This window comes from Thamnophis elegans, chromosome 1, assembly GCF_009769535.1.
Source record: "Thamnophis elegans isolate rThaEle1 chromosome 1, rThaEle1.pri, whole genome shotgun sequence".
Classification (NCBI taxonomy): domain Eukaryota; kingdom Metazoa; phylum Chordata; class Lepidosauria; order Squamata; family Colubridae; genus Thamnophis; species Thamnophis elegans.
The window spans coordinates 159,683,573-159,707,577 of NC_045541.1; the positions used below are offsets into that span (position 1 = coordinate 159,683,573).

The 24,005-nt window shown below is 42.6% G+C and overlaps 1 protein-coding gene across 2 annotated transcripts in view; it reads right to left on the minus strand.

Annotated features, from left to right (window-relative positions):
• The window catches only part of ATL1 (atlastin GTPase 1), a 45,616-nt gene extending 22,570 nt beyond the window's left edge, over positions 1 to 23,046 (minus strand). For both annotated transcript variants that reach the window (XM_032237910.1, XM_032237900.1), the window contains exons 1-4: positions 22,500 to 23,046; positions 6,583 to 6,830; positions 5,355 to 5,489; positions 980 to 1,084 (exon numbers count right to left, since the gene is read on the minus strand). In XM_032237910.1, coding sequence (XP_032093801.1) covers positions 980 to 1,084; positions 5,355 to 5,489; positions 6,583 to 6,830; positions 22,500 to 22,533 — 522 coding nt within the window. In that variant the 5' untranslated portion in view covers positions 22,534 to 23,046. The remainder of the gene's footprint in view (positions 1 to 979; positions 1,085 to 5,354; positions 5,490 to 6,582; positions 6,831 to 22,499) is intronic.
• Positions 23,047 to 24,005: the final 959 nt, after the last annotated feature.

The window sequence follows — 24,005 nt, forward strand, 5'->3', positions numbered from 1 at the left end:
AAGAAGAGACTGGACAACCATTTGTCTGGAATGGTGTAGAGTCTCCTGTCTGAGCAGGGGCTTGGACTAGAAGACCTTCAAGGTCCCTTTCAACTCTGTTATTCTATTCTATTTTTTAAAATAATGAATAGTTTCAACCTTAGTAAGACAGTAAAAGGCATATAATCTAGAAAGAGCACTGCAGCCTTAACGTTTCTCCCTTGAAACCTCACCTACCCTGGGATCACGTAGAAGAACAGAGAAAGCCTTATGTTGATGTGCTACTGCCTGGACAAGCGCCTGCAGTTTTTCTCTGCAAAATTTCAGAAATGGTTTTGGCATTGCCTCTTTCCAAGGGCTGAGAGAGAGTGACTGGCACAAGGTCATCCAACTAGCTTTGTGACGAAGGCACGACTACAACTCACACTCTCCTGGTTTCTAACCTCTACACCAGTGGTTCCCAAACTTGGCAACTTTAAGAGCTGGCTAGAGAATTCTGGGAGTTGAAGTCCACAAGTCTTAAAGTTGCCAAGTTTGGGAACCACTGCCCTACACCAAACTGGCTCTCTTATATGGCCTTTATAGAGTCAATATCCATCACTGATACTACAGGTCGTCCTCGACTTAGGGCCACAATTGAGCCCAAAATTTATGTTGCTAAGCGAGACATTTGTTAAGTGAATTTTGCCCCGTTTTACAACCGTTCTTGCCACAATTGTTAAGTGAATCACTGTAATTGTTAAGTTAGTAACCCACTTGTTAAGTGAAACTGGTTTCCCCATTGACTTTGCTTGTCAGAAGATCGCAAAAGGTGATGACCCCAGGACACTACAACTGTTTTAAATATGAGTCACTTGCCAAGCGTCTGAATTTTGATCAGACGGCTATGGGCATCCCCATAACCCCCAATGGTTGTTAAGCATGAGAAATGATCATAAGTCACTGCATTAGTCACTGCATTTGACACTGCAGAGGCATTTCCACTGCCATTGTCTGTTACCTGGATGGAGCTGATCATGGTGCTCAGAGCAAAGACGGTGGCTGAATCCCGCAGTGTTGACTGGCTGTCGAAGGTACCCTGAGTATCCATTAGCAGTACAGCAACCTGTAAAAACATGAGAGAGAGGAGAATACAAGATGAGGCCCTTGGCACTTCATTTGCTTAAAAAAATAAAAGCCTTTGGCTTCAGGTGTGCTATGGCACTGGAAAACTTCAAATCTGACTCACTTGAGGAATGTTCTCAATAGATTTTTGTCTGCAACAAATGAAGATGCTATTGTTTTTCTATGGATCTCTTATTTGGAAGGCTAGAGATAGTCTATATCATTGGTAGTCAACCTGGTCCCTACCGCCCACTAGTGGGCATTCCAGCTTTCATGCTGGGCGGTAGGGGTTTGCTGTAACTCTGCTTTATAAATTTTATAAAGTTACTTCCCTACTTTATAAATCACTGTTACTGTGGAACCGGTGGGCGGTTAGAAAATTTTACTATTAACAGAGATACAAAAGTGGGCAGTAGGTATAAAAAGGTTGACTCCCCCTGATCTATATCACCCAGGAATATAGGCTGAGGTGCTCAGAAGGCATTTTACTATGAATTAATTGCATTTCTTCCAAAGATGCTGTGCTGATTACTAATACACTACTAAGCTAAGTTGACAATATTGTTAATGTAGGGATAAGTAATATGGTATGCAAAATATGCCTTTTGGATGACTTCTAGTTTCCCGGTCCATCTGACTTTTTAATAAAGTTCTTTTTATTGTTTAAAAAAATAAATAGAAAACTGATCTACTACAGAACAAAGCATTTTCCACTTTTTAACTTTTATTGTATTATAAGCTTCCCAGAGTCACTGCATTAGTGAGATGGGCAACACAGAAATCCAATAAATAAGCAAATTAGCCTTCAGCATCTTACTTATTTGCAAGCATGGTCTGGAGTCCCACAAAATCCCACCTGAATAATAGAAAGCATGTGTGAGTTGGAAGGTTAATTCACCACCTGGTTCATGGATGTTTTGTGATTGGCCATCACAACGATGGGCAGTAATTTTGTGAACAAGCAGATCACCTTTAGTGGTCATTTTGTGAACTCCTCAAACGTATCCAAAATTTTAAAGGAGCCTCCAGGCCAAAACTTTTGGTATCCCCTTTTGCAAAGATATGCAGAATAACCGAATAACAGAGTTGGAAGGGACCTTGGAGGTCTTGTAGTCCAACCCCCTGCTTATGCAGGAAACCCTACACAGTTCAGACAAGTGGTTATCCAATCTCTTCTTAAAAACTTCCAGTGTTGGAGCATTCACAACTTCTGGAGGCCAGTTGTTCCACTGACACAAAGATGTATGTAGCATAGGATTGGATAGCTGATAGATTATCTCCCTTCTGAGCACGCCTAGAAATTGAAGTCAAGACAAAAGGCTTTCTAAAAGGTGCTGCACTTGCCAGATTTGCCACGTGACAACTCAAGGGAGAATATATTTTTTTCATACAGGAGCCTAAATAATAGAATTCCCTCCTGGTTTATTACATCTGGCACCACCCCAGGGCTTGTTAGTTTTCTGTGTCAATTAATCACCTCCTGATTCTCCCAGCCTTCGGCTCACTTCATGCTATGATATCATTTAATGTGTTGTCATTGTTGTTATGGTTCTCTTTTTTCCTTTTAACTCTTTCCAGTCTTCTACTTTTTTAAGGATTTGCTTTGCACTATTACGTTCTGGGTATTTTTGATTAAAAAAAGAGTTAACAACTGTGTGAATAAAATAAATGTACAATCAATCAGCCTTGAGAGACTAGAAGAAGTCTGCAGGATTGGTCGCAAAGGCAAATATCTCGCCAATCAAAGCTCCACCCCTTTTTAATATGCTGTGCATACCTGCCATGCACATAAAAGAGGTGGAGCTTCATCTATCCAGTCACACCCACCACTTTGCTGACTACCTTTTACGGATGCCCCTGTTTGATGCTACCTATAAAGCTAGAAAAACGTCTAGTGGCTCCCCAGATCAAGTTATCCATTCAGGCTAATCAGAGGCAATACTCCTCCCATTATCAATGGGATCCAGTGAAGAAGGAAGGAGAGGCTTGCTATTTCAACAGTGTCTGGGCAGTGGGGGAAAAAAATAACAATAGCACTTAGATTTATATACCACTTCACAGTGCTTTACAGCCTTCTCTAAGCGGTTTACTAAGTCAGCATCTTGCCCCCAACAAACAGGCTCCTCATTTTACTGACCTCGGAAAGGTGGAAGGTTGAATCTTGAGCCCCTCAGAATCGAACTGCTGGCAGTCGGCAGAATTAGCCTGCAATACTGCATTCTAACCGCTGCACCACCATGGCTCAGTTAATAAAAGAGTTGCCAACCTTCAAAAGGTGAGCTTATGAAGGCATTACAAAATGGCCTCCTGGCCAAGTAAGGTTTGTAACTTTACAAAGGAAAAAAATGTCTAACTAATACTGCAGGTTTATAGGACATAATGTCTTCTAAATGCACCAAAGACGAGTTTCCATTGTGGATGCAACTTATCAGAGAAGGCAAATTTAGCCAGAAGTTGAACATATTTTTGAGTTTGTGACCAGTATAGTTAAGATGTTCCTGTTTTGTGTGGCAAAAGGCTGATATCTGTTATGGAACTGCAGGCCAGCTGTTCTTAGAATGTTAATTTGTGCCCTCCTGCCCCTTAAGCTTTTCTGCCTTCTTCCTCCTGGACTGAGAGTTGGTTCCAGTGTCAATGGCCAAGGATTTCTATTAGATGATGCACTCTACCTTCCATCCCTTATAAAGGCAACCCTGAGCAAGTTTCATTTTTAGTTATTGAACTTCTGTCAGATCCAGCAGTTCCTGCCAGGGAGGCTGCACATTTATCCATTCAGCTGCTGGTGGTATTTTCCTACTACAATACTCTATGGATACCCCTCCCTTTTGTTCAGAGACGTTGTTCTGGACCTCCCACATTTTCCACCCACAGGGCTTTATGATGATGATCTGAATTAAAGCCACATATTACTTTCAATTCTTGGCACTAACGTTTATAGCCTTGTCATTAGGTTGTTTCCCATCCCTACTCCAGCTCTGCTCATGATAAGGTTCTGTTTTGTTGATATTTACTTTTTCACATGTTGTCCATCACCTTTGCATGTATTTCCAGGATCTGGATCCTCAATTCTTCTCTTCCTTTCCACTCCAACTCTACATATCCTCCGGTTCATTCAAGAATTTATTTGTTCATCGGGCTGATAACCTGACCTTGTCCGGGTATTTATTTATATGGAGAAAATGTCTGGACCAAACATAATTTCTAATGTTGGATTTACCAGAGGGAGCCCCCTTGTGGAGTACTGTGAAGCTGTTACTATAGCAACTCCACTGCACTGTACAGTAGAAGCCATTTTACGGCAGTACAGTAGAAGCCATTTGAAGGCACAACAGGATATATTGTAATAGAACACACACCACGAGATGTGTTATGGGTGTCTTACCCCCACAGTATTTGTTTCCAGAGAGTAAGTCATTTGCATACCAAGATTGATTGAAATTGCTTGAGGCATTCCAGAGTTATGCTGGAACATACATACACAGCCATTTTTATATATATAGAAGAAGATAAAGCAGAGTGGAGAATAGAAGTGGTTGTAAACGAACTAAAATTAAAAAACATTTAATTAAAAAAAAAGAAGTGGTTGTAAACTGATACCAATAATGTCAATAAGGTTGATTTTCTGAAAACTTGTATTTGTAAAGTTAGATAGTAAACAAGTTTAGGAAAAAGGAAACCAATGGTTGGGTTCACACATTATGTTAAGCCATAACAAAATTTAGCTCTAATTTAGTGTGTTCAATGAAATGACCCACTGTGCTTTGCCTGCCTATGACTTAAGTCTTACCTATATACAGATAGTCCTCAACTTACAACAGTTAGTTTAGTGACAGTTCTAAGTTACAACGGCACTGAAAAAAGTGACATGACCATTTTTTACATTTAGGACCGTTGCAGCATCCCATGGTCGCATGATTTATATTCAAATGCTTGACAACAGATTCAAATTTATGACGATTACACTGTCCCAGGGTGATGTGATCATCTTTGGCGACCTTCTGACAAGCAAAGTCAATGCGGAAGCCAGATTCACTTAACAACCATGTCAGTAATTTAACAACTCCAGTAATTCACTTAAGAAATGTGACAAGAAAAGTCATAAAATGGGGCAAAACTCACTTAAGAAATTTCTCACTTAGCAACATAAATTCTGGGCTCAATTGTGGTTGTAAGTTGAGGACTACCTGTAGCCAGCGTTATAACATATTCAATATATCACAGCTGGTTTGATACCAGGCAGTGGTTATGAGTATCCGCAATAAATCGCCAACCTTGTTCCCATCTGGTTTGTCCACAAGGAAGATTTCACTCCAAATCTGGATGCCAGTTGTCTCCCGTTCAGATCCACCTCTCCAAGAAAATCCCGTGAGTGGTTCATTAAAATCCCCAATCCAATCAACCAACTCCTGCAAAGTAAGGGGCAAGCAAGTTATTATCCTTAGAGCCATGGAAAAATCGTGTTTCTTTAGCCCAATAGCTTATTTCTAGTATTAGTGGTCCCCAAACAGCTAGCAACCAAACAATTACCAAATAACCTATGACACATGTGAACAGAGGTGGCACGCAGAACCCTCTCTGCTGGCAGGTGCATCGTAGGCCCAGGCCAAGCCTCCGTGGCGTTTCTTTCGTGAGTTTCTGTTTCCCTGCAAACAATGAAACAGACGCTCATGAAAGAAAAAGATCTTACCTCTTGCTGCGCTGCCAGTATTGGGATGCCCCGCCTCTCTGGGTCTCTGCTGCGCATACGCATGCGCACAAACCTTTCAGTTTGGGCATGTGCATAGTTTGAACATTCTGTGTCTAAAAGGTTTGCCATCACTGACCTAGTAGCTGGGCATTTTCAGTGATTGTCCATTTGAATGAGAAGTAAGATGAGACCCATTTCAATTTGGATGAAGCATTTTACTACAGAAGAACTTAAATTTTATATTTCGAATAGGCAATAAAAAAGTTTAATTGGAATTTTCAGATTTCCCCACCAGGCTGGTCATGTCAGGAAATGATTCATCAGTTTACAGAGGATTATCTCTACTTGTATGTAAAATGGTTGAAGAAATTCTCGGTTATGAAATCACAGATGCAAAGCTACAAAACTAAGTCACAGGCTACACTTAGGCAGGTTATTGTTCTCCCAATCTTAATGTACCAATTACTTTTGCACAAACCTACAAATAGCCATGCACAGCTATGCTGCATCCTGAGTTGCACAACATGTGGAATCCCAACATGAAGTTTTGCTACCAGTTTGGATGGATTCTGGCAGACGAATCCCACTTCCTACCCGCAACAACACATCTTGTCCCTTGTGACATTCTCATTATTCATCTCTCAAGTATCAAATCTAGTATTCAAGGGCACTTTACTTAATTACATCTTCTTAATTGCATCAAAAGCAAGTCAGACATACTCTATATTGCAATTTGCAGGCTTGCTCGTGTACTAAGTTCCTATGCATGAAGGAGGAGGCCACACACTCTACAGCAGCCAGTGCAAACCTACCATGTTGTGCATGTATCTCAGCATGAAGTCCATCAAGAATGATTTTCCCTTCCGAAAAGCCCCAGCCACGGACACAGCCACCACCTCCCGATCACAGACGGCTTTGGAGAGCAAGATGCGGTTGAGAGCAGCTTCGTCCAGCTCAAAGGAGTGATCATCCTTCACAATAAGCACTTGTACGGGGTGGGCCTTCCCACCAGAGTCTTCCTCTTCTGAGCTCCACTCATAGCTTTTTTCCGAAAATCCACCTGTGTTTAAGACAACCATTGTCTGATCAACATCCCAATGAGGTTATATAGAGGCTTAAGCTAACACTGTGTCAGGGTTCCAAATAGCATCCTCTATCAAATAAGAATCCGAGGCTAGATGTTCCTCAAAATTCAAATGTATTAAAGAAGCCATGTGATTCTGAAAGCTTCCAGGTTTTCCACACCCATTTGAAAGTTCAAGACCCTGACCCAGCACCCACATGTCCATCACATGCTCCAATCAGCCACTGCCGTGAAGAAAGATTCCTCCCATCCATGTCAGTCCAGGTGTAGGGACAAAATGACCTTGATTCTCTGAGAAGGAATGTTATTATGGCTACATATCTCCCATGCTCCATACAATCTCCCTTCCCAATTTCCCACAGTAGAATATGTTTGAATATGTGGCAGGCTTGAGGCCCAATACAAAGATGGCTTCCAAGCCTGACAATTGTACATTGACTTACCAAACATGGGTTCTTACCAGTGGTGGGATTCAAATTATTTAACAACTGGTTCTCCGCCCTAATGATTTCTTCCAACCACCAGTTCACCAAACTGCACAGAAAGTTAACAACCGGTTTTCCTGAAGAGGTGCAAACTGGCTGAATCCCACCACTGCTTCTTACATATCAGGTCACAGGAGCATTGGGGGCCAGCAGGTAGAAAGGATATAGCAGAGGGAAGGAAAAGATGCTTAGCTACTATCCTCCAGACAGGTTTAAAGCCTTCCTAACAATTGGCTGCCTCAAGGGAGAGAGAAAATTCCCTCTGACAATTACAGGAATAGACTAGCAGCTGAATTTTACTTACAGATCATATTACTGTCTAATAATATCTCTTGCTAGTTTTCTGTTACATTAGTCATATTCTGTGCTTAAACACAAAGACATCAGAGTGATTTAAAAGTTAGAAGCAATAGCAATAGCAGTTAGACTTATATACTGCTTCATAGGGCTTTCAGCCCTCTCTAAGCGGTTTACAGAGTCAGCATATCGCCCCCACAATCTGGGTCCTCATTTTACCCACCTCGGAAGGATGGAAGGCTGAGTCAACCCTGAGCCGGTGAGATTTGAACCACTGAACTGCAGATAGCAGTCAGCTGAAGTGGCCTGCAGTACTGCACTCTACCCACTGCGCCACCTCGGCTCTTCCGAGGTTGAAGGATGCTCAGAAGTTGGGGATCCAAGATTTCACCTTCATTCTCTACCCAGCTTTTGCCACTACAATAGACATTGCATTCTGCATCACTAAAAGAGGCCTTGGGATCTGATTTTTTTTCTTGTTTCAGATGCAGGAAAGAAGACATTTAAATGGCCTGAGACCAATGGCTGCTAGGGAAATCTGGCAGCTAAATGAAGAGGCAGCAACTCTCTTCCACCTCTGGATTCTCTCCTACAAAATCCACTGCCCCACATTTGTTTCAGAAGGCAAACAAAATTCATCATATAACACCATATCCTCAAGGTTTGCTCAGGAAGTCTGCCTATAAATTGGCAGGTCAGATAAATAAAATAAAGAAGCATCGTTGTTCTGGCTGGGGAATCATGCCAACCAAACAAGAGACTATCAAATGTTACCAGACAAGGAAAATTGGCAAACACAGTCTGGCTGTTTACATTGAAATAATATATCCCAGGCAAATACAGTAGAAAAAAGGATTTTAAAAAGCTCTGCACTAGGATAATGTAGGGACAAGGCTCTTACATGCAGCTATATTAATACATGATTACTATGTAATAAAAAACTGCCTAAACACTGAATAGTTATCTTCCCAAGTTCCAAAGAGACATAGTGGCTCAGTGGCTTAATGACGCTGGAGATGGTCTCTGCTCTGGCGGTTCAAGCCTGTCAGGGTAAACTCCTGTCACTCGCCTCAGCCAAATAACAGATCAAGAGTATGTTCTATGCAAGTAGATAAATAGGTACCTCTAGCGTGGGAAGAGAAGTTGGCACTCCATGCAGGCAGTCAAATTTCTGTCAACTGAACCTTCCCAGCTGCAGTGTCTATTTGCAAGGCGGCTCCAGGGAGGGAGGGGCATTGGATGACACAATAGGAAGAGCTCCTCATTTTTCTTCTGATATGAAGTCAACTCACCCACCTGTGGCACATCTTGGGAAGCGTGACAGTGTTTCCTACAACAGAACCTTGGCAGGTTCTGGTACCTTGGCAGCCACAACTACTACTCTGCAATAGCATTGTGGTCTGCTGGCCAATGTAACAATGCCATACAATAATTAAATGTGTGTGTGTGTGTGTGTGTGTGTGTGTGTTTGTGTGTAGGTAGATAGATAGGTAGGTAGGTAGGTAGGTAGGTAGGTAGGTAGGTAGGTAGGTAGGTAGGTATCCTCGGGCTATGAGTTCTTGTCCTGCCATAGGCATGAAGCCAGTTGGGCAACCTTGGACCAGCCACACCATCTCAGCCCTAGGACGGAATCAAACCACTTCTGAAAAACCTTGCCAAGAAAATAACTACAGGGAAGTGTCCATCAGACAATCACCAGGAGTCAATGTTGATTCAAAGGCACAAATATATAGCAGTCAATATAAAATAATTTCCATCTCATTTCTCGGGGTGATCTGTGTCTTCCTCAATCTTGGATCTTCTTACCAGAGGCCTGGGAGTTTTAGGGTTCTATGCAGTATTGATGGGAGCAGAAGGGGGGGGGGGTTGTTTGAGTAATGTTTTCAGGAATTAGGAGTGTCTTTGATTAATATTTCTAGTTCTTCGAAGTAACAAAGAAAATTCTCCATGAGGAATGTGGAGTCTGATAAGAATTAAGTCAACTCTGCTAAAGACAAGGACTGAACTCTTAGAAACTTGCAAACACATTGTACCTCGTTATAATGTAGAAACCACACCACTAAACATGATGAGCATTAACCAGATTGAGCTAAGAATATTATGGGATGCTATGAAATATTATATGGCATATATAAAGTTACTGAGTATGAGTGCTATATCACAGATGAGTTGAATGATGCTAACCTATGAAAACGCTCATTCCAAACTCAAGATGTCTGAACTGTATATAAAGTGATTCCACGTTGCTCCTCACCTCTTTTCTATGAGCCGCCTGTCCTTGCTTAGGCATAACATAAGTAAAGAGATATTAATCTATGTTTCTGGCCTGGATTTCCTTTGGGCAAGGCAGGATCTAGCTGAGATTTATGGCTAACAGTATCTTAGCTGTTCTTAACACTGCAGTCTTCTGGACAGAGTCTTCTGATCTTATTCCTGGGATCTGTTGGAATCACTCTCCCAACTTAGGAGTCACAGCCCTGAGTGCTCCTACCACCACTGGGTTCACTTTAGACTTTATTTTTCACATTCTTTCTACTTCCTTCTTCAAGCCCTGGTACTTCTCTAGCTTCTCATACACCCTCTTCCTGATATTGCTGTCACTTGGCACTACTACATCTATCATCACCATTGTCTCCTTGTTCTGGTCTACTACCACAATAACTGGTTTATTGGCCAGTACCTGTTTGTCTGTGTGGATCTGGAGATCCCACAGGATCTTAGACAAACACACACACTACATAACAGTGGGCATATTAACTAGCTTACATTTCAGAATTGCTTAAGAGAAAAACACTGATTGAAAATGGAATCTCCAACCAATATAGCTAATAATACCATCACCTGGAAGTCCTATACTAATAAACCGCCTTTCTCTGAAGAAAATGGATTCCTATGGTTGGAAACAAGGCACTGGAGTGAAGAGCTTTTTACAGGTAGTCCTTGACTTACAACAGCTGGTTTAGTGACCATTTGAAAGTTATAATGGTACTGAAAATGATTTATCACCTTTTTTTCACACGTATGATTGCATCTCCACGGTCACATGATCAAAATTCAGACGCTTGGTAGCTGACTCATATTTATGACGCTTGCAGTGTCTCCGGGTCATATGACCAGCTTTTGTGACTTTTTGACAAGCAAAGTCAATGGGGAAGCCCGATTCACTTAATAACCTTGTTACCAACTTAATCTCTGCAGTGATTCACTTAACAATTGTGGCAAGCAAGTTCGTAAAATGGGGCAAAATTCATTTAACAAAGATCTCGTTCAGCAACAGAAATTTGGGGTGCAATTGTGGTAGTACGTTGAGAGTTATCTGTATTCATGCTGTCCACCAAGGCACCTCTTACAAATTTAAATATTATACTGCATTGTTACCTAAAGAATATCATAGCACACTTGCAATTTTTTTTCAGCTATGCAGAATTTGTGCAATTTAACTTCTATTTTTTCCCCTCGCTCTCTCTCTCTCTCTTCTGTTTATGTGCAAAGCAAGCAGATCCTTCTCCCTTCCCAGCTGCATGTTTAAGGGAGGGGAAGCAGAAGGAGGAATAAGAACTATGGGAAGAATTCTGTTAATCCTGACAACTGTTTCAAAGGAATTAACACTGGATGCCTGGCTAGAAAGAGAAGCATTTCTTCCTTAGTACTACAGCTGCTAGTATGCGATGTAAAAAACATCCAAGGGGGCAGGATGGGGAAAGAGGCATGATGAGTTCCCATTCCCCAAATACTTTACTTTCATTTTTTGTTTGTAAAAAAAGAAACCATTTCCTAATATTAAACAACAGAGCACATGATTTTTGCAAATCTAATCTTCATCCTATCATCAGCATGCTAAAGCTGAACACCAAAATTATGTCACAGCTGCTGATTCTAGTTGCCGACTATTACTTATAGCAATAGCACTTAGACTTATATACCGCTTAACAGTGCTTTACAGTCCTCTCTAAATGGTTTACAGAGTGAGCATATCTTCCCCAACAATCTAGGTCCTCATTTTACCCACCTCAAAAGGATGGAAGTCTGAGTCAAACTTGAGCGTGGTGAAATTTGATCTGTCAAATTGCAGGCAGCCGGCAGGCAGCAGAAGTAGCCTGCGCTACTGCATTCTAACTACTGCGCCACTGCAGTTTATAAAATATTAATTATGTAGTGGGGTTAGTGCTGCACTTATAAAGGCCCCCCAAGGCTTTATGACCAGTTTATCTAAAGGACCCCTAACTCTGATTGTTTCTGCCCATTCAATACACATTGGTAGAGTGGGTACACTGCAGGTCCCATTAACAAGGTGTTAATTATGATCTTTAAAGCGCTCCATGCTTTAGGCCCAGGGTACTTGTGAGACCACCTACTGCCACCGGTAGCCTCCCACCGTCCAGTACAATCCCACAGAGTTGGCCTCCTCAGGGTGCTGTCGGCCAGGCAATGTCGGCTGGAGACCCCCAGGGGGAGAGCCTTCTCTGTCGGAGCACCTTCCCTTTGGAATGAGCTGCCCCCGGAGCTTTGCATAATCCCCAACCTCAGGTCCTTCCTGCGCGCCCTAAAAAGTTGGCTTTTCCAGCAAGCCGGCCTGGCCTGAATAGAATAAAATAAATTATTAATTTTAAATTGTCAATTTTAATTTAATCCTAAATTTGATTTAAATTGTCAATTGAAGGTTATGGGATTTTCTATTTAATCTTTTTTTTACTTTTGTCATATGTGTTTTTATGTTGTACTGAGTTCCTGAGTTCTTTGGGAGAAGCGAGGCATATAAGTCCAATAAAACCTAAACCTAAACCCTTCAATTAATCAATCTGAACTATCAGGACTTAGGAAACATAGCCTCTCTAAAGGTAGTCCTTGTTTAGTGATTACCTCATTTAGCAACTGTTCACAGTTACGATGGTGATGAAAAAGTAACTTTACAACCAATCGTCTATGGAGATTCTCAGTTAACCAGGTCATGGTTGTCCCAAACCAAACCATGATGAAGAAGATGAAGCTTCTTGGACGAGAAGCGAAACATCTTCAAATAAAAACCAGAAAGTCCAGTTGTCTCTTGAGAAAAATACCTTTGGGGTTTACAACCAATCCTTAAATGTACAATATGTCCTTCGTAGATCTGTAAAGCAAAGGCAGACTGAAGTAAAATCACAAACACAGTTGTGCTTTCACTTAGCAATTGCTGAGTTGACAGCCCACATCGTAGTAGCTAAATGAGGATGAACTGTGGTGCTACCTTCCTTTGGGGTGATGTCCTCCCAGGGATAGATGTGGCTCCCACCCTAAAGACATTGCAAAAATCTTTGAAGATCTGCTTGTTGTCCCAAGACATGGAGTAGAACCGTGGAAACAGAACCTTCTTAGCCATTTCCTTGGTAGAGTCCTTGGTGCTCTCTGGGTTTGGCTGTTTTCTTGCAGACATTTCATTACCACATGAGGTAACATCATCAGTGCTAGAACTGATCGAGCAGTGATGATGTTGCCCAGTTTGATAATGAAACGCCTGCAAGAAAACAGTCAGGCTCAGAGAGCACCAAGGACTCCACAGCTCAACCTAGAGCTATAAATATATATTCCAACACTGGGTATTTCTCAACCTCAGCAACTCTAAGAGATGTGGACTTCAATTCCTGGCTGCCTGGGGAATTCTGGGACTTGAAATGCACAAATCTTAAAAGTTGCCAAGGTTGAGAAATACTGCCTTAAAACAACAAGGCTGTCAAGCAAGCAACTGCTGCTATTTATTATTCACATATTTCAGCTGGCAGAGTTCAGCTAACTACTAAGAGTTCTTAGTAACTATGCCATTATGATTACATAAAGAGTTCACCATGAGGGTAAAGTTTCAATCATGTTACTTTAAATTAACTAAACATTTCCCACATACCCACAAAAATATATATTTACCCGGGTAAGCATACACATTGTTCAGGGGTAGATTCCTGCCAGTTCTAACCTCTTCTATAGAAGAGGTTCCACAAATCTACAGTGCCGTTTAGAACCGGTTCCAGCTCCCTTCCCCCGCCCGTCTGCACATCATCAAGATGAAGAGCGAGAGGAGGAATTCTGGGAGTTGAAGTCCACAAGTCTTAAAGCTGTCAAGTTTGAACACCCCTGGGGTTTTTTAGGGTTAGGGGTGCAAGGATCTTGTAACTTGACAGCTTTAAGACTTGCATGCTTCAAATGCCAGAGTTTTTGAGCCAACATTTTGTTGCTAAGCAAGTGTTTTGTTAAGTGAGTTTCACCACATTTTACAAGTTGGCCACACCCACCCAGTTACATGGCTGGCAAGCCACTCCCACCCAGTCACATGGCTGGCAAGCCACTCCCACCTGATCACATGGCAGCAAGCCACTCCCACAAAGCAGGCCACACCTACAGAAGAAGTTCTAAAAAAAATTGAAACCCACCACTGACACTGTTGCACTATGAGTTTCTCAGATAAAACCATGCAGGAAATCCTATCTCCATCTATGATGTAGCACTAAGTAGCAGATCAAGAAATAGACTCCACAGGAAGAGAATCTTGCAATCCTGATTGTTTCTATATTCTCTTCCTCTTCTATCCCTGTGAATCAGGATAATTGATTGATTGGCCACCCATCTTACCAAAGGGTAACTGGGCGGCTTACAGTTACAGTACCTAAAATCTGAAACATAAAAAGTTAAAAACAAATCGTGGGATCTGTTATTACCCAATCAACCATCTGCATTGCCAACAGCAGAGAAGGCCCTTCTTCTGGACCCCGCCAGCCAGAATACTCGGACTAATGGGACCTCCAGCATCGCCCTCCTGCCCATATGAGTGGTATAGGCCAATCTGTTGTGGTCCGCCAGCGCCCAGTGGAGCTGGCAGTAGATTTGGACAGTGAGGAGGTTGGGGAGGAACATGGGCCAGTCCTGGAGTCTGATGAGGGCTCTGGTTCGAGGCAGAGAGGGGGGCAGAGCTGTATGTCAGTTATCGACTGCCTTCAGCGTCAGACATCAATGAGGCAAATGAACAGCTGGAGCCTGTTCCCAGTGTGCACATGCACAGAATTGCCAGATGTATGGAATAGCTAAAGAACAGGGGTTGACTTGGGAATAAGGCCACAGGTGGACGTGACTCTCTGAGACTCCTTGCCAAATTCTGCAGATATCAGCCTATCAGTTCTCCAAACCAGATAAAGTCTGTGACCATAAATCCTCCTTTGAAAGACTTTGCCGGCTGTGAATGAGCAGAATTCACAGCAAATTAATTGGGAAGCCTCGGTCAGAACACAATCCCAGAAGGGTGAGAGGGTCCCTCAAGTAACCTGGACCCATGCCGTGAATGGCTTTAAAGGTGATCACCAATACCTTGAATTGCTCATGGAAGCGGATTAGTAACCAGTACAGCTCGTGGAGCAATGGTGTCAGAGGGGCCATTCTTGAGGCCCTCAAAACTATCCACACCACCACATTCTGCACCAGCTGTAGCTTCCAAATGCTCGTCAGAGTAGCCCCCATGTTGAGTGCTTTACAGTAGTCCACACTCGTGAAGTGACTAGGGACTGAATGACTGAGTGCAGGGAATGCTGGTCGAGGAAAGGCGGCAACTGCACACAACATGAACTTATGCAAAGGCTTGCCTAGCCAAGACTGCCACCTGTTCCTCGAACAGGAGTTGCGAGTCCAGGAGAATCCCCAAGTTGTGGACCAGGTCTTTCTGGGGAGAAGATCAAAGATGACAAAGTCCCAGATCCCAGAGCTCTGTGAACCCAAAACCATTCGGTCTTACCAGGGTTCAGTCAAAGCCTGTTGTCTCCCATCCAGGCTCCCACAGCCTCTAGGCACCATAAAATGGTGGCCACTGGCCACAACATCACTTGGATCACCAAGAGTTGAAATATAGAGCTGGGTGGTATATTACCTTACTCCAAAGGTTTAAGGAATGTTTTAGTCCTCTTCATTTATATAATACTTCTTGCCCATTTCCCTAGAGGTCACCTCCCTAATTCTTGGACAATCATTTGTTCAGGATGGTATAAGAAATCCTGCCTTGGGCAGGAGATTGGATCAGAAGACCTCCAAGGTGCCTTCCAGCCCTATGATTCTTTCTCTATATACAATGCCAAGACTGATTCATCCTCTCAACTCCTTAAAGACACCATTATGCTTTAAAGCTTCAAGACTGCATTTGACTGTCTACATAACCTGCTGCCTATCCACATTTGCCGCCTATTCCTCTCTCTTACAAAAAGGTTTCATGAACGGCTGCATTCTGCACAGTAATGTAGTGCAAATTCTGATCACAATGAATTACATATATCAATCTTTTGAATTGGATCACAGAATTGTAGAATTGTAAAGCTGGAAAGGACCACAAGGATCATTCAGACCAACTCTCTGCAATGTGCAGGAAAATCAATTTAAATCTTCCTCAAGCGATGTCCATCTAGATTCTTCTTAATGCACGTGCATGGAGAACCTACAACTTTAGACTATTCCACTGTTTTATAGATGTTACCATTGGGGGAATGTTCTTGATGTACAAAAAATATTATACAAAAATTTAAAACTTATGAAAATGGGAAGGGGGATAGATAGGGGGATGGGTGGGTGGATGGACGGACACATAGAGACTCCCACATTTTGCATCCGATTCGTCATATTAATCAATATCCAGTATCTATATGAGACATTTCCTGATTTAATAAGATCATATTGGCTAGTCATCTTGGGAGTTGTAGTCCCACAACATCTGGACAATATTGATGGAAGACCCCAGTAACATATCTTAACTCTAAAGGTCTTTCCAAATACCATGTCATTATACTTGAGCTAGCAGAAGTCTATATTGGCATGAAATTTGCTGTCCCTATCACCAATCCTAATCCTATTTCTATTGTTTCTGTCCTGACGTGTTGGCCAACAGATCTGTTCTGATGATGTGTCTCCAGTGTTTCTTAAATGAAGCAATTGGTTAAGTCCTTTGGCTTTGCTATTCTCTCCCTTCTGAACAGGAGTGCCTTTGGTAGACGGGCAGTTATATGTTTGTTTAATAAATAAATAGGCAAACATCACCAGGCAATGGAAGGAAAAAATCATTTCCGAAACACAGTGCTGCTGCAGCAGAAATGGGGCGAATCAGACTGTACACTGCCAATCACTAATTTTAAAAAATTATCTATCTGATTTTTTAGACACCCAATTCCAGTGGATTCTTTACCCATGTAGCTGTAGCTATAATATTTATCATTATTATATTCTTTACTCCCCCCTTTTTATTGGGATGATGATGTTGATGATGTTGATGTTGATGATGATGATGATGATGATGATGATGATGATGATTCTGTTGCTTTGCAGGCATACTGGAGGTTCTGCATCAGACACTAATTCCTTGTGTGTCTAATCATACTTGGGCAAATAAAGTACTCTATTCAATTCAAAACCACAAAGACAGCTGAGTCATTTAGGGTCCCTTTCCTATTTTCTTTATACATTTGTGTGTGTGTGTGTGCATGTGTGCGTGCATGCATGTGTGTGTCGATGGATTGGGAGGCACAGGGCAAGGAAGGACAGACTTATCTCCATCGTTCTGCTTTTTTCTAAATTAGGAAGGCCAAAAGAATTAAAGCATTTCCAGGACTGTCATGTGATATTATGCATTTCTAATAGACTATCAGCACAACAATATCTGGCTTTTTAGGAGGACAGCAGCAAAATTAGGTTAAACAGCGACTGGAAGAACAGCAGTATATTTTGGAATGAGTAATAAATACCACTCTGATGCCATCTGGGCTTAAAGGGGAAAAGACTAGTCTCACTAACACTAAGGATGGCTGAAGATGATCTCACTCATGGGTTGGGAATGAGATGAACTCAAAGACATATGATCATGGGAGCAAAAATGTTGTCAGTTATGATTTAAAGGTACCAGACAAACACCGGCTAGCCAAGACTTTTATTTATTCGTTTATTAAGAAATGTTATATGAGTACCAAACACATGGTGATGCTTGTATCTCAATCAATGGCTCAGCAACCTCAGGCTGACCTAGAAAGCCAACAAGGGTTGGCCTAGTTTAGTACTTAGATATCAGAGCTTTAGTTTACACTGGGAGATGAAAACAAGAAGCCCAGAAGACGACCATTCATTTTGATGAGCAACATAGCATAGATATATACCGTATTTTTCGGACTATAAGATGCACCGGTGTATAAGACACACCAAGATTTCAAAGAGGTAAGTCAGGAAAAAATGTTTTTGTCCTCCCCAGCCCCCAGGAGCACTCTGCAGGCTTCAGTGGGGCTCGGGGAAGGCAAAAATGTCCCTGTTTTCCACCAAAACAGTGGCATTTTCCCCTTCCCCCAGCCTTGCTGAAGCCTGCAGAGTGCTTCTGGGGGCTGGGGGAAGGCAAAAATGGCCCATTTTTCGCCTGTATTTCACCAAAACATGGGCATTTTGACCTTCCCCCAGCCCTGCTGAAGCCTGCAGAATGCTTCTGAGGGGTGGGGGAAGGCAAAAACGTCCCCACTTTGGTGAAAAACAGCCTGTTTTTCACAAAACTGGGATGCACAGGCGGGTCTTCAGGAAGCCAAAAATAGCCCTATTTGGTGTATAAGACGCACCAACATTTCCACACTCTTTTAGTGGGGGAAAGGTGCATCTTATACTCCGAAAAATATATTATATATATCTGAAATATACATCTGCTTACATATACAGTGATAGATAACTCAATGCCTGCTCTATTAGGAAATCAACAAATATAAGGTGTAGATGCATGCAGTTTCTGTTGGAGTGGGTGGCCATTATGAAGTTAATTAATAATGATAATAATTCCTCCTGTTAAACTGTTGAGCCACTGTTAAACACTCCATAGCTAAAGCTTCCTTGGCAGGTTACAAGATGACCCTGGGAGGCACAGGAGACCTATTTTAAAATATTAAATGTGTTCAGATTGCTAATTAAAATACTGCTGCAGATTCAAGGTAATAATAAATAAATTACATCTGTAATGGAGGGGGGGTCAGAGGTGAAGGCTCGTACAGCTCAGATTAATGCTTTATACTCTTAGCCGTGGGGTTAATGTAACTTCCTTTTCTTCTCTGTTGATGCTACTATTTTATTTTTGATTCTAGATAGTTTTAATTTAAGGCTGTTTCAGCTGCATTTGTATGCATTATATCTAACTAGTTTATAGACTGTAAATAAAAATACCACAAGTAGGAAATCTAAAATCAGAATATTTCCAGCAAATGACCACCTAACCTACCCCTCCTGATTTTTAGCAAGAACCAAAGCAAATAACTGATTCTGCGGTTGAATGGCATTTACCCAACAATCTCTCTTCTTTCCAACCTGGTTTGTATCTTTAAATTACAAGATTATCAGATCTGCTTTTGTTAACATTAAAACTGCAAGATGCCTCCTTTCTTAAAGGAGATAATTATTGGAGTCCCCTCTGAGAGGTGAAATTATAGGCTTGCTGTCTCTAACTTTCCATGGCAGTTGAGAGCGAGAGAGCGGCTTCTCATTTAGAGGAAGCAGTTGAGAGGCAGATTATCTTGAATATTTTCAAACTGGCTTCAGGTTGGACTAAACCCGTTTTGGTCAGTCTAAAAGAGGAGCCCGAATCAGGTTTGCTTTTCTTGACCTTTTAGTAGTGATGTTCACAACCATCTCAGAGAATGGTTGTGATTGTAACCCTGTTATCTTAAACCCTTGACTGTCACTAAGAGTTGTATCTTTTTATTCTTGACGAAAGTATTTTATTTTCCTAATGTACACTAAGAGCATAGGCACCAAAGATAAATTCCTTGTGTGTCCAATCACACTTGGTCAATAAAGAATTCTGTTTTGTTCTATTCCATTCTGTACTTCTGGTCAATTTCATCTTAGACAGATGCTCCTTGAAATAGAGACAAATATATGGAATCTCTTATGACTTTATTTTTCTCCAGTGCTTTTCCTATGAAATTCCCTGGAAGATATCATGAAAAAAAATTGGGGCTGGGAGCTATCAATGATACCAAAATCTAATTCAGATTAATGAGAAAGTCCATAATGCCTGAAGTAACACATTGGATTAACCATGTATGTATGTACGGTATGTATGTATGTATGTATGTATGCATGCATTTTATATCCTGCCTTTATTATTTTATAAAAACAGCTCAAGACGATGGACATACCTAATACCTTTCTCCTTCTGTTTTCTCCATTGGGCTGAGAGAGAATGACTGGCCTAAAGTCACCCAGCCAGCTTTCATGCCTAAGGCGGGACTAGAATTTATTTATCAAATTTATTTGCCACCCTTCTCGAGGCCACTGAGCAATGATTGGCCTAAAGTCACCCAACCAGCTTTCATGCCTAAGGTGGGACTCCTGGTTTTTACCTTGGTGCCTTAACCCAAACAGAATTCTAATGATCAAGGGATCACTATGCCAGAGATAGTGGATCACTCTGTTGTGAATGGGGCTTTGCTGCCCCAGAAGTAGAAGATATATCATTTGAAATAACACCTGGAGGGGATCCAGAATTCTTTTTGGTTTCCCAGAGTGAGGGTACTAGCTTTTTCTTCTGCTAAGCCAAATGAAACAAACATATGTTAAAACTTGCTCATTTTATATCTCTGGTATTAATTTTGGTTTTATCATTTTACTGTATACCTATGAAAGACTTTGATAGTCAATGTTATAAACAATTTAAAGAGAAATATATTTCTTTTAGGCTGGATTTACATGAGGCTAGCCCGTGATTTATTACATAACAGATTTTTTCAGATTTCTACAAAACATAGAACCCTTAACTAAACATATGGGTTGGATTTGCACAAAACAATAGATTAGAACAGGTAAGTACTGTGTAATTTATTGTATCTTGCAAACACAGCCTTAATGTGCAACAGATGTATGTATGTATGTATGTATGTATGTATGTATGTATGTATGTATGTGTATATGTATGTGTATATATGTGTGTGTGTATGTATATGAGTGTGTGTGTGTGTGTGTGTTGTATTTGTGCTGATAAATAAATAAAGGGAGACTAGTATAGATCTATTTCAAGCTATTTAGCTCTCATCAGCTAGCCATACCCTTACTGGGATTAGAACCTGTGCTGTATTGCATCTTAGGCATATATATATACCTGTAACTTAAATCTAAAAGTTTCTGCTTTCTGGGTAAAGAGAATGAAGAGAATGATCATGTCTTCATTTATTTTACTTATTAATCACATTTATATGGCCGCCCATCTCACAATGAAGCAACTCTGGGCAGTGTGCAACAATCAATAAAACAATTATAAAAGCAATCATTATAAAATATATGGTAGTAAGTCATATTAAAAATGAAAAACACTCCTGCATCGTCCGGGTAGGGAGTGGCTGAGTCTCTCGTCTCTGGCCTTCATGTTATACACTGTCAGGTCCTTTAACATTTCCCCATAAAAATTCACTAGGAATTTTTATTAACCTATAAAATTGGGTGTCAGAACCAGCCACAGTTCACCAGATAATAACTGGATCTAATAAAAAAAGGAAACCTTGACTTGGTATGACTGGGAAATTCTAATAATGGGACTCAAAATTATGTTAGTCTTTTTTGCCACCATGCCACATTGCTGACTCACTTAGGAAGTGATTCCAATCTCAGTTCACTGGTAATATTTTCACATATTCTACTGTTGCCCATCCTATTTATGTGCATTTTTCCTGACATTAAGAATCCTTTTCTTTTTCATCCATCCAAACTTTAAAGTCTATGTTTCTATCCTCTTTCATCCCTACCTTCTGAATTATCCTTTATCCATTGGATATCACCTACATATTTTTTTAAAAACACAAGCTTTTAAAAATTACCTGTATCTTCTTAGCCATTTTAGCAATTCCAAAGAGAGGCAGGATTCAAATTAACTAAAATGCTTAGGTTTTCACTCACATTTATTAAACATGTGTGCACGCCACACCTTGCCGATTTCCAATAAATTAAACTACTCGTTTTCTTCTTTCTCCCCACAGCATATAAAACTGCAGTCTAAAGAAAAATTCTTCCTGATGTGGAAAACTGGCTTCCTGATCCGAATTAAGTGTAAGGTTTTGCTTTCCAGTTTCCTGTTTGGCGGAAGGGTTCCGAATCCAGTAAGGCAACTGGCATAATATAAATAACAGCCATACTTGCTTTATTTTGTGCCCATTTGTAAACAAGAAGGCTAGATGCCCCTTTCCCAAACCGGTGCCTCCAGATGTGCTGGGACTACCCTTCCCAAGATCCCCAAAAGAGGTTGCTGCCTCCATACCGAGGAAGGCAGCTTTGAACGTAGGCTCAGAGACCCTCCCATGGTGGAACAGACCCATCAAAACCAAAGCGAAGCAAACCCCACCCTATCCGCCCCCTTCTAACGGTTTGGAAAGAGGGCGGACGACGATCGTGGCAATGAAACGGAGCGGGAGCTGTATTTCACCATTCGCCCCATTGTCTCCCTTCCGCTTCTCTTCGCCCACCCACCCCCACCCCCACTCCCGGAGAGGGGCAAGCCCAAGGAGCAAAGGAAAAAACGGAGGGTAATCACGGAGCAAAATAAAGCCAGGAGCGAAATCCGTTAGGTCCGGAGACGCAGCAATCTCCTCTGTCCCAGCCCAGCCCAGTCCAGCCCGTGGCCGGGGGGGGGGGGGGGGACGATGGCCGGGGCCGTCTGAGACCCTTCGCCACCTCTCGCCTAGCCCGGGCAGGGTCCCGGCGCGGCGATAAGGCGTGGTGGAGCATGCAACGGGCGGAGGCGGGGAAGGCCGACTCTGCCCTGCGCCCAGCAGCTCCCAGGCCCTCGACCAGCGACGGATGGAAGTAGCCCAGATGCCGAGCCAGGCCAGCCCTCCCACTCCCGGGGCTCGTCCCGATCACCTACCCCAGCTGTTCCTCTCCTTGCGGTTCTTGGCCATGGTACTTCCGCCCGGCTGGCTACCTGCTGCCTCTCGGATCCGTCGGGCTCTAGGCGGCGGCGGTGGCTGCCGCTGCTGCTAAGATGAAGAAGGAAAGCGCCGCCACCCGCCGCCGCCGCCGCTGCCTGGCTAAGAAAGGCGTCTCTCAGCTCAGCATCTCCTGCGGGAGGGTGCAGGGAGTATCCGAGACGCGTCCGGCGCAAACGCGGATCCGCAGAGGGAGAGAGAGAGAGAAAGAAAGAGAGAGAGAAAGAGAGAGCCTACGACGGCGTGCCGGAGCTTGGTTCCCCACGCACACGCGTCCGGCCGGGGCTCAGAAAACACCGCACTCCCTTCTTAACCAGCCCGGCGCGCACCATCCGCACGACTTGATAGCGCTGCGGAGCACCTGCGGACGAAGACGCGCGCATCGCGGGGCGCGGCACCAGTATGCGCCTGCCCACCGGTGCGGCGGAATTTGGGCACACCCTGAGATGGAAAGCGTCGCCCGAGACGCGTCGCCTGTTATTTTGGACCCGGGGCTCTAAGGACTGGCAGAGGGAAAGAGTCTGGAGCCACGTGCGAAACTCACGTGCTTGTTTGGCCCGGCTGATCACCCGTATTTTGTACTTTGGAATAGGGTACGGACGGAGGCTGCATTGTTTTTACGTGCCTAGCACCATCCGTGTGCGAAGACAGCACTCGAGAGATCACCAAGGCGCAGGTCCCCACCCTAATAGTTTACAACTGTTAGGATACAAAGCAGCGCAGAGGGCAGGCAGAGCTGGCGAAAATAGAAGAATAAGCCTGACTGTCAGCAGCTGAGAATGTTGCGCGTTTATTTCAGTGGCTGGATTGTACTCTAAGAAGCTTTGCTCCCAGGACAGTATTCCTGGCTTTGCAGATATAAATTATAGGCAGAGTTAGGATCTGTACAGGCAGAGATGAGAAAAGAATTACAACTAGGATGCACCCATATTCCAAATCCTGGAGGAAGGAAGGTTCCTTCAGGCTAAGACCTCAAGGGTCCCCATTGAAAGAAAAGCTCCAAATAAAGGAATCATTGAGTAGTCCTTAATGGGTCTAAGTCAGGGACGGTCAACCTTAAATACTCAAAGAGCCACAAAGGTCCTAAATGGAAGGTGCCACCCCCTTCAATTCTGGAGCTGACCAGAAGTCCGGTTCCCCCATCATAGAGTCTCCTCCTAGCGTGGCATCCTTTTTCTTCTACTTGTCCTAACTGAAAGCCCTATCAATTGTGGAGCCAACCGGTAACAGGGAGCTGCAGCAGAGGGATGAAAGAGCCACATGCGGCTCCAGAGTCACAGGTTGCTGATCCCTGGACTAAGTCTACATGGAGGGAAGTAATCAGTGGGGTACCACAACGTTCCATCTTAGTCCCAGTACTCTTCAATATCTGCATAAAGTCTAACTTCATAGATGAGGGAATAGAAGGGGAACTTACCAAGTTTGAAGATGATACTAAGCTGGCA